The sequence below is a fragment of the Physeter macrocephalus genome, chromosome 9 (assembly GCF_002837175.3).
Source record: "Physeter macrocephalus isolate SW-GA chromosome 9, ASM283717v5, whole genome shotgun sequence".
NCBI classification, from domain to species: Eukaryota; Metazoa; Chordata; class Mammalia; order Artiodactyla; family Physeteridae; genus Physeter; species Physeter macrocephalus.
Window position 1 is genome coordinate 103,042,760 of NC_041222.1, and position 15,423 is coordinate 103,058,182.

At 41.1% G+C, this 15,423-nt stretch overlaps 1 protein-coding gene across 1 annotated transcript in view; it reads right to left on the reverse strand.

Moving 5' to 3' along the window:
- GALNTL6 (polypeptide N-acetylgalactosaminyltransferase like 6) overlaps nucleotides 1-15,423 on the reverse strand; it is a 1,282,336-nt gene that overhangs the window by 198,773 nt on the left and 1,068,140 nt on the right. The window contains exons 5-6 of the mRNA XM_024130813.1: nucleotides 4,193-4,378; nucleotides 414-597 (exon numbers count right to left, since the gene is read on the reverse strand). Of these exons, the coding sequence (XP_023986581.1) occupies nucleotides 414-597; nucleotides 4,193-4,378 (370 nt within the window). The remainder of the gene's footprint in view (nucleotides 1-413; nucleotides 598-4,192; nucleotides 4,379-15,423) is intronic.

Below are 15,423 nucleotides of genomic sequence, written 5' to 3' on the forward strand. Positions count from 1 at the left end.
AGCAGGGCATGGAACCTAGGCCTAAATACTGGTTCATTCCCTAATAGAGAAAAGTAAAATAGTTCATTTAAATAATCCTTTAGGGAAAAGCGGAAAGAACAGAGGGAACTGAAAATGAGGAAAGAACCTCTAAGCGAATGGCTGAAAGGGACTGCATCCCTTTTGCGTGCATTTGCTGTGAACTCTGCCTTTACTGATTCTCATACCGCACACGCCCTCTCACTCTCAGAAAGTTCAAGAATGTACTCAGCACAGCTTGTGATTTTACACAACTTGTAGGTCCGACCTTTCCCCGGTGTTTTGCATACTTTGCCACCCGCTTTGTTCCATGTCAGTAGAGATGGGTCTCCAGCTGACACACGCCTGAGTTATCTGCCCCGTCTCCCTTGGACCCTCCCTCGGCTGCTACTTACTCAAAAGGGTCGCTGGGATCCGCCCTCTGCAGCTCTGGAGGGATGGGGATCCTCTTGTAGTACATTTCCCAGTCGAAGGCGCCGCGCATGGCATCCCCGGCCTGGGCCTCGTACCCAAAGTGATTGTGGTCAATGACATCGATCATGGGGCACACGACGGTTTTGTGGTTGAGTGCAATTTGGTCTGAAAAATGAAAGCACGGGGTAGGAAATGACACGCCTGCCCAGGTCATCTCTCATTTCTCTGCCAAGAGAAGCCCTTCCTAACGCATCGTGCTTGCAGTCTGGTTCCCTGTTGCCTTCAGAGCACTTTGCAGAATCTCTGTTTGAATGCTGGGTTTAACGTGATGGGACAGTGATTAGGTGCAATTAGTGTTGTGGTATCTTCCTCGAAGGAAGTGATGTCCCAGAGATACCTGGAGAAGAGCATTTAGCTCTCCCTCTGTCACAGTTTTGCTATGACCTGTCCCCAATCTGTCATTTTACGGTGCACCCAACACGCGTGGAGCATAAACAGTCCTTGTGTTCCTTCAAGCATACAGCTAGAGCCTGCTGAGAAAATACTGGCCTGCTTTCTGGAGGTTCCAAAATGTAAATATTTAACTTCATGGTTTTTTTTTTTTTTAGCATCTAATCTTATAATGGCCACGATGGCTGTTCCTCCACTGGCCCCCAAATGCTGGCAGATTATACACAGAATTCTTTGCTCTCAGGCTTACCAGAGATTTTGCCAAGTCCTATTTTGCTACTGTTCTTTAATATAGACTCTGTTTATCAAAGCTATACATTTTTATCTTCTCTCATCGTATCTGAAAATATGTTAGATGGCCTGATACTACCACTACTATTCCTGCTACAGTCCAATTCTTGAGCAACTACTAAGTATACTCATGCCGTTCCTAACCCTCCTAGCAACCCAGTGAGGTTGTTCTTATTATCATTCCTAGTTTACACATGAGAAACTGAGCTCAGAGAAGGTAAATAACTTGTGCAAGGTTGCTTATCTTTTGAGGGCAAGAATTAGGATGCCATCCCTGCTTAATGGTCCTGTGCTAAAGTCTGGGGTCTTTCCAGTTGGCTATGGTGCTTCTCTGAGGCAGAAAGGAGACTTATTTTCCAGTGACAGCTCCAGCTCCTCCCTTGTAGATGTTATTATGTGAGACCTGAACAGCCAGTGCTGGGAAGGGCATGTACAGGTACTTTGGCTGACCTAGAACAGCTACGTGTGAAGTGTTGTCTTCCCAACAATGTGCATTTCTTCAGTATTTACTACAACAAACTAATAGTGTCAGACAGGCAGAACTTTTAAGGGCAAACATCTGCTTTCTGGTTCTTTGGAAGACCTTTGGATGTGGCGTGTGGAATAAAATACATTTAAGTATCTTTAAAAAAGAAAAGACATAATTTAGAAATAATGAGGTTTGGCTACTTCAGCATCATTATTCTGATTACACTGATAAGGCAGGGTATGGAAACCACAGAATCCTATGGAAGATCTCCCCCCAGATCTACCTTTCTCTCTCCCTTTCTTTTTTTCCCTCTTTCTTTCTTTCTTTCTTTCTTTTTCTTTCTTTCCTTCTTTCTTTCTTTCCTTCCTTCCTTCCTTCCTTCTTTCTTTCTTTCTTTCCTTCCTTCCTTCTTTCTTTCTTTTCTTTCTTTCTTTCTCTCTCTCTTTCTCTCTCTCTTTCTCTCTCTCTCTCTCTCTCTCTCTCTCCCTCCCTCCCTCCCTCCCTCCCTTCCCTCTCTTTTTCTTTCTTTCTCTTTCATTCATTCATTCACTCTTTACGTTAATCCCATCAAGGGCTCTGTGGGCATCGTTTTCACCTGGGCGAGCCTTGCAGTGGGCTTTAATCTTTGTCTAAGTGGCGTTCCCCCATAGATGTCTTTGACAGAGGAGACCATCATTACTGTGTCCAAAATATTTCTTCTATCACCTCTGCAGGTATTTGAGTACTAAGGTTTCGGTGACTTTCTTCAGTCAAATTCAGATTCAGGTTGATTTACAAGTTCCTTGACCAACAAGGAGTCCTAAGGTGACCCGAAGAGAATGAGTCTGTTAAATTAACTGTCAACTTTCCCTTCAGATTTCCTCTCAGCTCTCATCCAGCAGCACCAGCTCGGGGTGAAAGCAGCATGACTAACTTTTCATCTAAGGCTTGTGCCTACATTTCAATTTCCAGGAATCAAACAGACTGTTAATGGGAAATTGAAAGTCAGGTAAAATCCCAAGGTGAAAAATGAACCAAGAAACTGTGTGGCTCCACCTTTTTTTTTTTTCCATTTTGGAGGATGTGTCAAGACACTGATAGAGGAAAATAAAAAAAGAGCGATCCTGAGCGTGAATCATTTCTTACCCATCAGGCCTACAGGAAATGAAATGCTTGAATGAGAAAAAGTGGGCTTCTCTGTCTTTTCCCTTTTTTTTCCTATTTTCTTTTTCTTGTTAGATGCATGTGAACAATCAGAGCCTTGATAATTGGCATTTAGGGCTTGCTTTGGTTCATAAATAAATTAGGCTTTGTGCTGACTTGAGTATTCAACGCCATATAGGTCAAATTCCGTTTAAGGGAAACTGATGGCTGCTGATGAAACTCTAAATTGCTATGTCCTTGGACAAGGTACTTTTAATTAAAAGCTCAGAGGAATCTCTGGCCATTAGGAGCATAGAAACATCCCTGTTGATTAGGGTGTCTGGGCGGTTGTCTGCGGAGGAGAGCATGGCTCTGAGATGTGGTGGAGACTTAGTTGCTGGTCGTTTCCTGTTTCAAATGCAACACAATTTCAATTGATTTTTTTTCCCCACATCGTTTACTAATGGAGCTTTGCGGGTTCTATCTGAAATCCTGCACGGTTCTCAATAAAAAAAATGATTCTTTCTGAGGCAGCTATTGTGAAGGAGGTTGTTAACTGGCTTTAGCTCCAAGGCCAGGGATATATTTACAATAAAAGTTGATTTAGTAAAATGTGGAAGAACAGAAAGGAACTCAATATGTGCGCACCAAGAACTTCTTAGAGACACACTTTTCCCCCTCAGCCTTACAGTTGATTCCTTAGCTACTACTGGGCTTTATCTCGGACTTAATTGTGAAATTAAAAAAATACTGACACTTAGACTGAACCGCATGCAGGTTTTCGAGCTTGAATCGTTTTCAGGACTTTTGTGTTTCTAACAGTTCAAGTGATGGTCTTCTAGTGATCATTTAAGATGTATCGCGCCTGCACGGCAGCTCTGAGTGTTTGAGGGATTGTGTGTAAACATGATGGGGGTCGTATATTTAGGGAGCTAAGCTGGTGCCGGAGTGGAAAAGAGAATGGCCTTATAAATCCTGGGAGAATGTCAGCACGCTTATACTTTAACTGTATTCTGGGGCCGAATACTCTTCTTATCTCTTAACAATCCTATAATACTTGCTAAACTCTGTGTGTGTGTGTGTGTGTGTGTGTGTGTGTGTGTGTGTGTGTATTTTAATCATACTGTGCTTATAGGTAGTATAATGAATACTTTTTCCTTTTAGTGTTTACTCAGTGAATGTCTAAGATAAAGAAATCAAACCTTTTCAAAGCTTAAGTTAGACTGCAGTTGGTATTACCTAAATTGTCCATTTCAGTGTGGTTTTCTAGTTACCTATACGTCCCAGCAATAGTTTAGATAGAATTCACCTCTCCCGCTGTAAACCTCGTAAAAGGGGTCTCTAGCCTTTGTGGATGGCGGATGACACAGAAGCCATGGCACCCTCCCCCGCCTCCCCAGGAGGCCCCAGGAGCTGAGGGTCACTCACTGAGGAGCGGGGGCAGCCAGTTGACGTTGACCTCGCAGTGGGAGTCCAGGAACGTAAGGACCTCGCCTCTGGCCATGGACGCCCCCAGGAGTCGGGTCCGGATCAGCCCTTCCCTTTTCTTGGTGCGAACAATCCTCACTTTGGAAAACCGAGCCATGTATTCTTCCAACTTCTCCTTCAAGTGTTCTGGGAAGGAGGAAGAAGAACGGGTACAGAAAGAACACAGGACGTTAGCTGTAGCAGAATTACTCCCGGGCGTCTGTGTGTGGAGAGCGTGAACGAAGCCCAGCTGAAGCCCATCTTCTCCTCGTTTCATCGCAAGCGGAAAGACTAGTAAGATTTCATGCCTAGAGGTCTCTACACCTTACAAGTTGCAGAATGCTCCAGAAGATGCAAACGCCGCCCTTTGGCCACTGACCCTCTGGCACTCCACCTTGTGGTTTCTGTGGACCAGGGGCCACCAGACTGCAGCCTAGCCAGCCTGCACCCAGGTGGCCATCAGCCCTGCGTCCCTGCTGGAGAAGTCAGGTGAACATTCCAGCATATGGGCTCTTGCCAACAAGAGGGCCCTTTCTGGCAAGGCTTTGCCTAGTGTTCTCTGTGTTGAAAATACTGCATGTAAAACCACAGGAAAGAAAAAAAAAATACCTCTCAAATCAACAGGAACCAAACAGATATTCGCCCCGTGAGGCAATAGCAAACTGGCACGCAGGTTCAGCCCCTGGCTCCTGATTTGAAGTGGAAAGTGACTGATTTGCTGTTAAAATTAGATGTGAAGAGGGATAGGCAGATGAGATGCTACATAATCACTGTAGACTTAGGTCTTTAAGATTAGAAAACAAAAATTTGGAAATGTTTCTTTGCCTAATTAAAAACAAACAGCGGGAACAAAATCAAATCAGATAACTTATTTATAGACTAAAACATTTCCTACTGGCTGTGATAAAATGCATTAATCTCTCAGTTTTTTTTTTTTTATGCCAAATAAGTGTGTTTTGGTGGCTTTCTTTCTGTGGGATGTATACTCATCTCTGCTTTCAGTCTCCTGAATATAAAACATTAGGAGGGCTCTCCTGGAGTTTCTAACAAGCATAGTCTAATATTCATTGAAACAGAATCTTAGCGTGGTGTTTGTTCTGTAGGTTTCACTTTCAAACTTTCTTTGCAGGGGGCTTCCCTCCCCTGGTGGCGCAGTGGTTGAGAGTCCGCCTGCTGATGCAGGGGACGCGGGTTCGTGCCCCGGTCCGGGAGGATCCCACATGCCGCGGAGCGGCTGGGCCCGTGAGCCATGGCCGCTGAGCCTGCGTGTCCGGAGCCTGTGCTCCGCAAGGGGAGAGGCCACAGCAGTGAGAGGCCCGCGTACTGCAAAAAACAACAACAACAACAAAAAACCTTTCTCTGCATGTTTGCAATCAAAGACAGTATTATTATTGTCTCCTCCGACGATCTGTAGCAATAGGGATTCATGGAAGGATTTATGATCTCTTTCCTGTTCTCCAGTTTAACAGATGTCAGAATTACTCTGCAGTGGAGTTCCTCTGCATGCGAGGGTTTAGCCTTATTTTTTTTTTTTTTTTTTTTTTTTTTGGTGTGCCACACGGCATGCGGTACCTTAGTTCCCCAACCAGGGACTGAACCCGCACCCCCTGCATTGGAAACGTGGAGTCCCAACCGCTGGACCGCCAGGGAAATCCTTATCCTTATTCTTATTGCTTCTGATTATTGGTGAAGTGCTTAAAAAAGTATCCATTTCCTTTATTTTTCTTGACTGCCCTATAAATATGTTTTACCAGTGGGTCAGTTAAAATATTTCACATCCTAATTTTTACTGTAAAAGAATACTGGTGGGGTCTTCCACAAGAATATTTTAGATCAAAATATGCCCCCCTCTATTTTGTTTTTCCTGTAATGAAGAGAGATCTGCAGATCAGACTCTAGAGTGCAAAGTTTACAGGATTTGGAGTCAGGCCAGACCTGGGTGGAAGTCTGTGATGAGGAAGGTTGTGAGTAGGTGCTGCAGGCTCCCTAAACCTGACTCGGGGGCAATCTTTGTCCTCTTAGAGGGTGGAGGAGGGTCAAGCTTTTGACTACAGACCTGACAGTGCTCATTCAGTAAACATTTATTAAGCCAATAATTGGAGACCCCAGGAAATCACTTGCACTTAGGAAGAGAAACAGCATTTCTTCTTCTTTTTAAAATATTTATTTATTTATTGGCTGGCTGCGTGGGGTCTTAGTTGCGGCACGTGGCATCTTCCGTTGTGGCGCGTGGCTCGTGGCGGTGCGTGGGCTTCTCTCTAGTTCTGGCTCTCAGGCTCCAGAGCGCACGGGCTCTGTAGTTGTGGCGCGTGGGCTTAGTTGTCCCGTGGCACGTGGGATCTTAGTTTCTCGACCGGGGATCGAACTGGCATCCCCTGCCTCGCAAGATGGATTCTTAACCACTGGACCACCAGGGAAGTCCCAGAAACAGCATTTCTAAATAGCTGAAGGAATGCCTTAGAATGCTAAGTCTGAAGGATGAAAAATATAGACTTTCGTATTTCTCCGTGAGCTTTGGATAATTCATCGTCTTCCGTTTATTGCCGATTGAAAGCAAAACAGTTTTGGCTAGCCATGAACGAGCTGGTATGAGTTGATGGCTGTGTGGTAGAGCCTCACCTAGGAGGCTGGCTGTCCCGTGTCCCTCTCCGCTTTGAGCCAGGTGTGCTGTGCCCCCTCCCCTTGGCTCTCTCCTCCCCTCACCGCTGTGTGCAAGCTCCAGGGAAGATTCCCAAGGGCTGTACAGCCCAGTGCCGCCTCTGAGGGAGCCTGGAGCTTACTGTCTTGTTAGGGAAATGAAGCAGAGGCCCGCCATCCAGGTGTGCTATCATAGGCATGATAAGTGATCGGTGATCCATACGAGGGCTCTGTGGGTACCAGTTGTGAAAGGCCTGTGTTCTATTAGGACTTCGCACAGTAATCAATGTTTAGGAAAACTTTATAATCTCATTCCTGGAATGTATTCAGTCATTGAAATCCTTCTGTGTCACCAACATACCAACAAGAATCACTCTCTGAGTTTATTTGTAAATCAGTTGTTTGGACCACAGGACATACGGTCTTGTGGAAACAGTGTCCCCACAGTCATAGGGACTGAAAATAGATCACGCACATTTGCCAAACCCACCCAAACAGTGTTCTTCACTCTTTTTTTAAACCTCACGGTTCTTCTGTCAAATGTACCACTGTGGGTACCATCTCGACAATCTGAGTGCATTCACTGCTTTCCTCTCTGACCCCTAAGGACTACAGGAGTCTCTTCTGGGGGAGAGGAAGATTAATTTCTCTGGAGCTGCGTATGAGAAAGTGCTTCTTTCTAGAAGAGATTTGCCTCCCACGTGTCCCAAAGCAAGAAGCAGGGGGTTGTCGGTCACCCGTGAGGGATTGTCCCAACTTGGGATCTATGCTTCCACACTTTCTAGTTTATAGAAAACTCTCTGGAACTTGGTGGGAGCATCTCTACATTGTTGCCTTTCCCTCTCTGTACATTTTCTGATTCTGTGTATTTTTCTTTTATCAAAGCCCATTTTAATGTACTAAAAAGACTGTCCGGTATGAATTCACTAATCTCAAGAGGTTTGACCCCAAAGTGAGTCCATTAAGTGTTCAAATCAATTGCTCTAATTTGAACTCTGTGGTAATAATTAGGCTGCTTTGCCTCCGAATAATGTTCTAGTCGACCGCCCCTTGGAGGGGTCCGTTGTCTCTAAGTAGTTCAGTTGTAACATCTAATTAACCATAACTCACAATGAAGACGGGTATTATCCATCTGATTAGCAAATTAGGCTCTCATACAAGGGAGTTCCTGGGTTTGGTAGAGATGGCTTTAAATTAAAAACAGTTCGCATTTCTTTTGTGTGAACAGTTTTTAGATTCATTTCTAAAATATTATTCAAATGATTTTAAACATGATTTTGTATTTTAATTCAAGTACAGCATCTTTGAAGATCCCTTTTGAACTCATCTCATTTTAAAGAATAACGAGAATGTATGGTCGTTTTATAAAGCAGACATTTTGTTAAATAAATTTATGTTTATTTATTTACATCTTTATTTTGGCTGTGTTGGGTCATCGTTGCTGCGCGGGCTTTCTCTAGTTGCGGCGAGCGGGGGCTACTCTTCGTTGTGGTGCACGGGCTTCTCATTGCGGTGGCTTCTCTTGTTGCAGAGCACGGGCTCTAGAGCGCAGGTTCAGTAGTTGTGGCACACGGGCTCAGTAGTCGTGGCTTGCAGGCTCTAGAGCACAGGCTCAGTAGTTGTGGCTTGCGGGCTCTAGAGAGCAGGCTCAGTAGTTGTGGCGCACGGGCTTAGTTGCTCCACGGCATGTGGGGTCTTCCCGGACCAGGGCTCGAACCCGTGTTCCCTGCATTGACAGGCGGATTCTTAACTTCCCTGAGCCACCAGGGAAGTCCTAAAGCAGACACTTTTTTATTGACTAGGAAACATCTGTAGAACCATTAACTTTTTTTTTTTTTGGTTGGTGGCCCTAGACTAGCGGTGGGTATATTACTGTTAAAATCCACTGAGTGATACCCTGATGACCTGGAAGAATTAATATAATTTCAAACACGACAATTTCTGCCCAAGGTTTATTGTATCACTGGGAGGTAATAATGAAATGATGAGTTTTACTCAAGTGAAATTTTGGTGTCTTGCTACCGTGAACATTAAATGTAGCAGTTTTCTGAATGTATTTTTCCTTTTTTTCTAGAGATTTCACTTATGCGCCACAAATTGACACTATATTTAGTATTTAGGGTAGCAACTAAGCACTAATAAGTCACCTTCAATGATTTTCAGTCCAGAGCCAAGGACATGAGTTGTAGACCTATTACTGACTGGCCCTATGCCTTTGGTTAAGTCACTTCAATTTTCCTCACCTATGGAATGTGATGGGTTGATCTTAAATATTCCTTCCAGTTCTACGATTCTGTGATTTCTCTTGTCAAGTTTTACTTATGGCATAGATCTTATCTATCAGGTATTTCGTTTTTCCTAAAAAGCATCCTAATTGTTGGTCTTTTGGTGTTTCTTTGGGCTGCGTGTCACTTTGGAAAGCAAGAGTCAAATCAAAATAAAGCTGACATGTATCAGACGTTTAGCCAAAAGGCAAATGCCAGGGTCTTACCTTTGGTTAGTACAGCATCTGTCTAATCTCCTGCAGCTCCCTGTCTATAAGACTGTCACTGATATCAAAATCATGACCTTGAAGCACTTTAAGTTCATCAAAGATCTAGGTCTGTTCAATAAGTTATGCTTATTATGTCAGAAAAATACAGTAACAGAGTTTAGACAGCTTTCTAGTCTACCTATGAGAGAGTGTTCCCAAGGGGACAGGGAATCTAAGTGACCGTCAGTTTTACAGAGCAAGGCCAAGGTATCCTGAGTGGTGGACTTACCAAAGGCTGGACAAACAGCTGCCCTGGGCTCAGCAGCTGGCATGGTTGCCAAGTTCCTTCTATCTCCTTTGAATCCCCTAATTTAATGTCAAGGACAGAGCAAGATGGGCAGGAGACCCTACTGATCTGGAGATACGAGTTTCTATATCTAAATACATATTATAGAGCTGAAATTTCTTTGATGTTTATACTCTGGTGTTGGTAGATAGAATGTAGTAGAATATGGCCTTAAGAGCATATAGAATATATGTTAGTTATTGTGGGTGATACCTGATGATGAAATGAAATGTGTTATAAACACACAGAAATATACATACCTTAAACCTTCCTGGTTCATCCTTTTACAACAAGAATATACTCTTAAGTATTCTGGATAATCTGAGGTCTTATCACAGTGACAAGAAGTACTTCACAATTAGAGACTATAAGATATTCTTCCACTTCTCGATCTACTTGACACAGGCCATGTGTATATTTTAATCCCAAGTGGCAGTGTTAAGGATAACTGTCTACTTAGCAATGTAGAGACATTTTCTATATTCTTTATACAGGAGAAATGTACAGATTTTATGTCTCTAGTTAACTCCAGAAAGCTGTCAATCTCTTTACGCCCTGGTTGACCACACTAAGTATGTCCCTTTTCATAGCATTCAAATATGAGCATTTCATATTATCTCTAGAGCACAAAAAATTCAACCAAGAAAGTATTAGAATTGCTGAAACTGTATCTAATTGCTTCTATTATGATTTCAACTGAGTTCTGTTTCCAAATGTCTTATTTTCTATTCTTTTAATGTACAAAGCATCTTGAGTCATTTGGGAAATAGCCGGGACACTAAACTTAAATAAATAGACAACATATATTCCAGCTAATATAAAAAAAAAAGAAGAGATAGACTGTCACCCTTTACAACCCCTAATGAACTAATGGATCAAGCTAACATCACAAAAGGAGCCAGATCACCTGTTCTGTGCTTCCTGATGAGGGAACACATCACTGCCTATAAAGCATTCTTGGCAAAGTGCTGAATCTGAATTCGGTCATGCCTATAGATCTAACTACCAACTTATAGGAAATAAAGGATTGATGAATATGTGAAATGGCACATCTGGGAGATAATCAGCAAAATCTAATCTATAGAGATGTCTCCAGGGCGAATGGCTTGATTTCTTCAACAAATAAATTAGAAGAAGACGAAGAAAAAAAGAAACGGAAAGAGAATCCTAAAGATTAAAAGACACTTAAGAAATATATCAAAGGAGGGGATCTAACGTGGAGCCTGATTCAATGATACAGTTGAGAAAAAAAAAAAAAAAAAGCAGCCCCTGTTGTCTGGGAAGTGGTCTGACCCTCACAGCCGGCCCAGCCATCTGGTTCTGCTGGACAGAACCATCTTGCAGACCATCAACGTGCGACAAGCTCACTGAGACCATGCTACAATGAGACAAACATGATCACCGTGAAACCCACGATATACCAAATATTCCCCTCTTTCAGCTAAAATGTGTGACTTCTACTTTTTACCAATTTCATTTTTATGTTGTGGAAAGGATTTGAGATTTGTTTTTTTCCCCATCAGACTCCCTGATTCCACTCAATCATGGGAGGAGAGAACTGGATACCATTCTTCGGGGGTCCTTTGTATTTCTGCATGTTCTGTGAATGAGGCAACGTCTACCATTTGTTCTGGATTATCTTTTCAAGGATGTTTATATAGCGAACAGATGGGGAAGACAGAGGTCTGTGTTTCTCGCAGGAGCAAAAGGCCGTTTTATTTACAGCCCTGGAAGGTGGAGATAGTGTTTCCCTCTGCATGCCTGCTGTCCATTAGACGAGATTTGAGTTCCCTCATTTCCGAGAGGAGGGAAGGTCACCAATGAAGGACTGGTCACCTTTCATGACAGCTTTGGAGTTTTCTGACCAGGGCATGGAGAGGAATCTAGGGGAAGTGGATGTTGGTAGTTACACATGCCTGGCGTCCTCTTCTTACCCCCAGCGCCACCCTGCTCTGGCTCAGCTGAGCTCCACTCCACCGCTCACTTTTTTCTTGTGATTTTCTCCTCTTGTTAAATCCTTTTAGTGTCTGAAAATATCTCTGACGTCACACAAACATTTCGTAGTGAGAAGCAGTGAGCTTTGGTTACCTGGAGAATTCTGATACTTGTCTGTGATCTGCCCTTAGATCCTACATTCCCACATAGAAAAGAGGGATGGGATACATCTCAGCGTGGGGTCCACTCTTGGCTGGTCAGGTCAGCTGGACACCTGGCAACTTCTGTGGGGTCCTCGTGTCTCTCAATCTCTCTCTCTTTCATCATTTGCTTAAAGAACAGCTCATTGATTTGTATATTTTCAGGATAGCTTTAAATGTGTGACATGCTCAGAGGAACACAAAAGAAATGTCACAACGTCTGTTCTTTCCCCCAGGGTGTAGCCCCAGTGGAGTAGTAATGGCCATGAATCTAGTGCCCGGGATCATTCAGGGAAAGCCTCCTTCTCCATGGTTAGAACTGTAAATGGGTTTAGTCTTCTCTCTGGGAAACACTCAGATATCAAATATTATTTGTATAATACCTTATGAATCAAGGCCCCCAAAGTGAAAAAAATATAGGTGCCACATACATAAAAGGATTAAGAACATTTTCAGAAAAAATATAGTGTGTAAAAAGGAGAGAAAGGAAAAAAAGGAGAAATCCATAGTTAAAATATTTATTTTCTTCATCATTTTTAAAATTTAGTGTATATCCTCTTAGAATGGATTTTGCAAAAGAGTAAAATAATAGACTACTTCATACAAAATATTTTGGCATTTGAGTAATAGCCTAAAAACTGCCTATACAAATGTGTACATACATAAATGCCTGTACAAACATTGCATATCTGTGATGCAGCTTTTATTTCAGTTCATCTGTCATTTGATTTTCACATTCATTGCTTATTTCAATTTTGAGAAAGTAATGTATATTTAGTTATAGTAGAAATATTTGAATTCTATTTTTCCTTTTCCACAGTATTTGCCTAAGGACTGTGTAAAAACTGGTCTTGTCTGATGATTCAAACACTTCTCAAATAATTCATATTTAGATTATATATTTTCCTAAGCATTTTATTTTATTTATTTTAATTTGTGTTGGAGTATAGTTGATTTACAATGTTGTGTTAATTTCAGGTATACAGCAAAGTGAATCAGTTATACATATACGCATATCCACTCTTTAGATTCTTTTCCCATATAGGCCATTAGAGAGTATTGAGTACAGTTCTCTGTGCTTATACAGCAGGTTCTCATTAGTTATCTATTTATATTTATTAGTGTGTATATGTCAATCCCGGTCTCCCAATTTATCCCTCTCCCCTTTCCCCTGGTAACCATAAATTTATTTTCTACATCCGTGACTCTACTTCTGTTTTGTAAATAAGTTCGTTTGTACGCTTTTTTTTTAGATTCCACATATAAGCAATATCATATGATATTTGTCTTTCTGTGTCTGACTTACTTCACTCAATATCCATCCATTCTAAGCATTTTATAGTTTTCAAAAGTCATTGTAATTAAAGGACTTCTGTGAATGAATACAAGTGACATAATCTGAATATAAAATTTATAGTTTGTAACTGTTCTGTTTACATGAACCTAGAATGAGAACTGTATTTTCTCTACTCAGGCAATATAAAATTTTGAAAGTCAAGATTATTTGCTTTGTATCATTTCTTCTGATGTTGTAACTTCTGCCTCAAAGGAAAACTATGTGAATGGAAACTGGGTAAAACTCAGAGGTCTTTTCTTTGAACTATTTTTGCTGAGTATTTTGAACTCACCACAAATCGATCCATTTTAATACAATAGAAACATTTCTACTTTTTAATAATTCAGTAGTTTTATTTTATTTCAAACATACTGTGTGTGGCAAGGAATAGGTCATATAGTTTATAAGTTTTCATTTGCACCACATACATGATAATTTAGTCTAAATGCACAAATGTAGAAGTCTTACCATCAACGTTATGAAAAGTCATTGGTTCAGTGTTATACTATTTGACCCTGTAAATATTTAAGAATTTTGCCAAAATAGTGTTAGGCTTTCGTCTGTAAATATTAGAGAATAGTTTAATTCTAGAAAAACATTACGCATAATGCACTCTTTTAAATAAAAAACCCTATATAAATATCAGTTGAATTATCAGTGTTGACATAGGAGAAAATAATCTCTAAGCTCATCTAGATCACCTCTTCCTTTCACCTCTTTCGTTTATTTTTTAAATTGTGGTGAAATGCACATAACAAAAAATGTACCATTTTAACTATTTTTAGTATACAGCTGAGTCAGTAGTGTTAAGTATTATATAATCAAAATGGTTGTCCAGTTGTGCTGCAGACTGTTCGATCTTGCAAACTAAAATTCTATGACCGTTAAATAAGTCCCATTTCCGCCTCTCCCCAGCCCTTGGAAACCACCATTCTACTTTCTGTTTCTATGCGTGTGACTCTACTCTAGGACCTCATGTAAGTGGAATTATACAGTATTTGTCGTTTTTATTATTGGCTTATTTCACTCAGCATAATGTTCTCAAGGTTCACCCATGTTGCAGCCTGTGTCAGAGGTTCCTTCCTTTTTAAGGATGGATAATATTCCATTGTATGTATAGACCCCATTTTCTTTATCCATTTGTTAATTGGCATTTGGGTTGTTTCTATCTTCTGGCTATAGTGAATAACGTAGCTATGGATATAGGTGTGCAAATACCTTTTCAGGACCCTGCTTTCAATTCTTTTGGATATATACACCCAAAATGGAATTGCTGGAGCATACGGTAATTCTATTTTCAATTTTTTGAGGAATCACCACGCTGTCTTCCATAGCAATTGCACCATTTTCCATTCCCACCAGCAATGCACAGGATACTTATTCAATTTTAAAGCCCTTGTGATCTTTTCGGTAAAATGTATATTTAAATAAATCTTGTTTTAGTTGAATGTGGAGGAAAACTCTAGCCGAAGTCTTGAGAATGACCGAAGAGTCTTGAGAACAACCAGAAAATTCCCCAGGGACTCTTCCTAATCCACGGAATATCAAATATTCTATAAAGAAAGAAAAATCTGAGTACTGACAATGACAAATACTTTCAATGTAGAATACACCAGCTCTCAAATTAAGAAAGGAGCACAGATGCCAGTTTCAGGACTAAAATTGTACAAGAAAAGCCTCCAGCACATGTTTCTTTTTTTCTCACTGTAATAGAGACTGATCAAGAACACCTTATTTGAAAACATCCTAGTTCCCAGTCTAAACACTCCTTGTGGTTTAGAGTAAACAGCATCTGATTGCAGGCGTCTATGCCAGTTCCTCTCTGCACTATGCCTGCCTCTTCCAACCTCAGGCATGAGGCCTGCAGGCTCCATCAGGGACCCCCAGAGCCCTGCCCTCTCTCAGCCTGAATTATCAGTTCTATACTTTGTACTTAATTATCTTAGTTAATCTCATATTTACCAATATATCCATCTTCTCATTCTTCCCAGAAAACTCACTACTTATCTTTCAATGATTCTCTTAATCTGTAAGCCTGTCAGAAATGCACATTTTATAAGATAATTTGTCTTGAGACGTAAGAGGCTTTAAAAAATAAATTTAACCAAGAAAACAACATCAAAAGCACCAGTATATTTAAGCTTTTTTTCCTTTAAATCCCTTAAGGGTAAAATTCCTATTCATAAATTTCACACTTATCCAACTACTTCAACGACTTCTTTTTTTTTTTTTTTTTTTTTTTTTTTTTTTTTTTTTTTTTTTTGC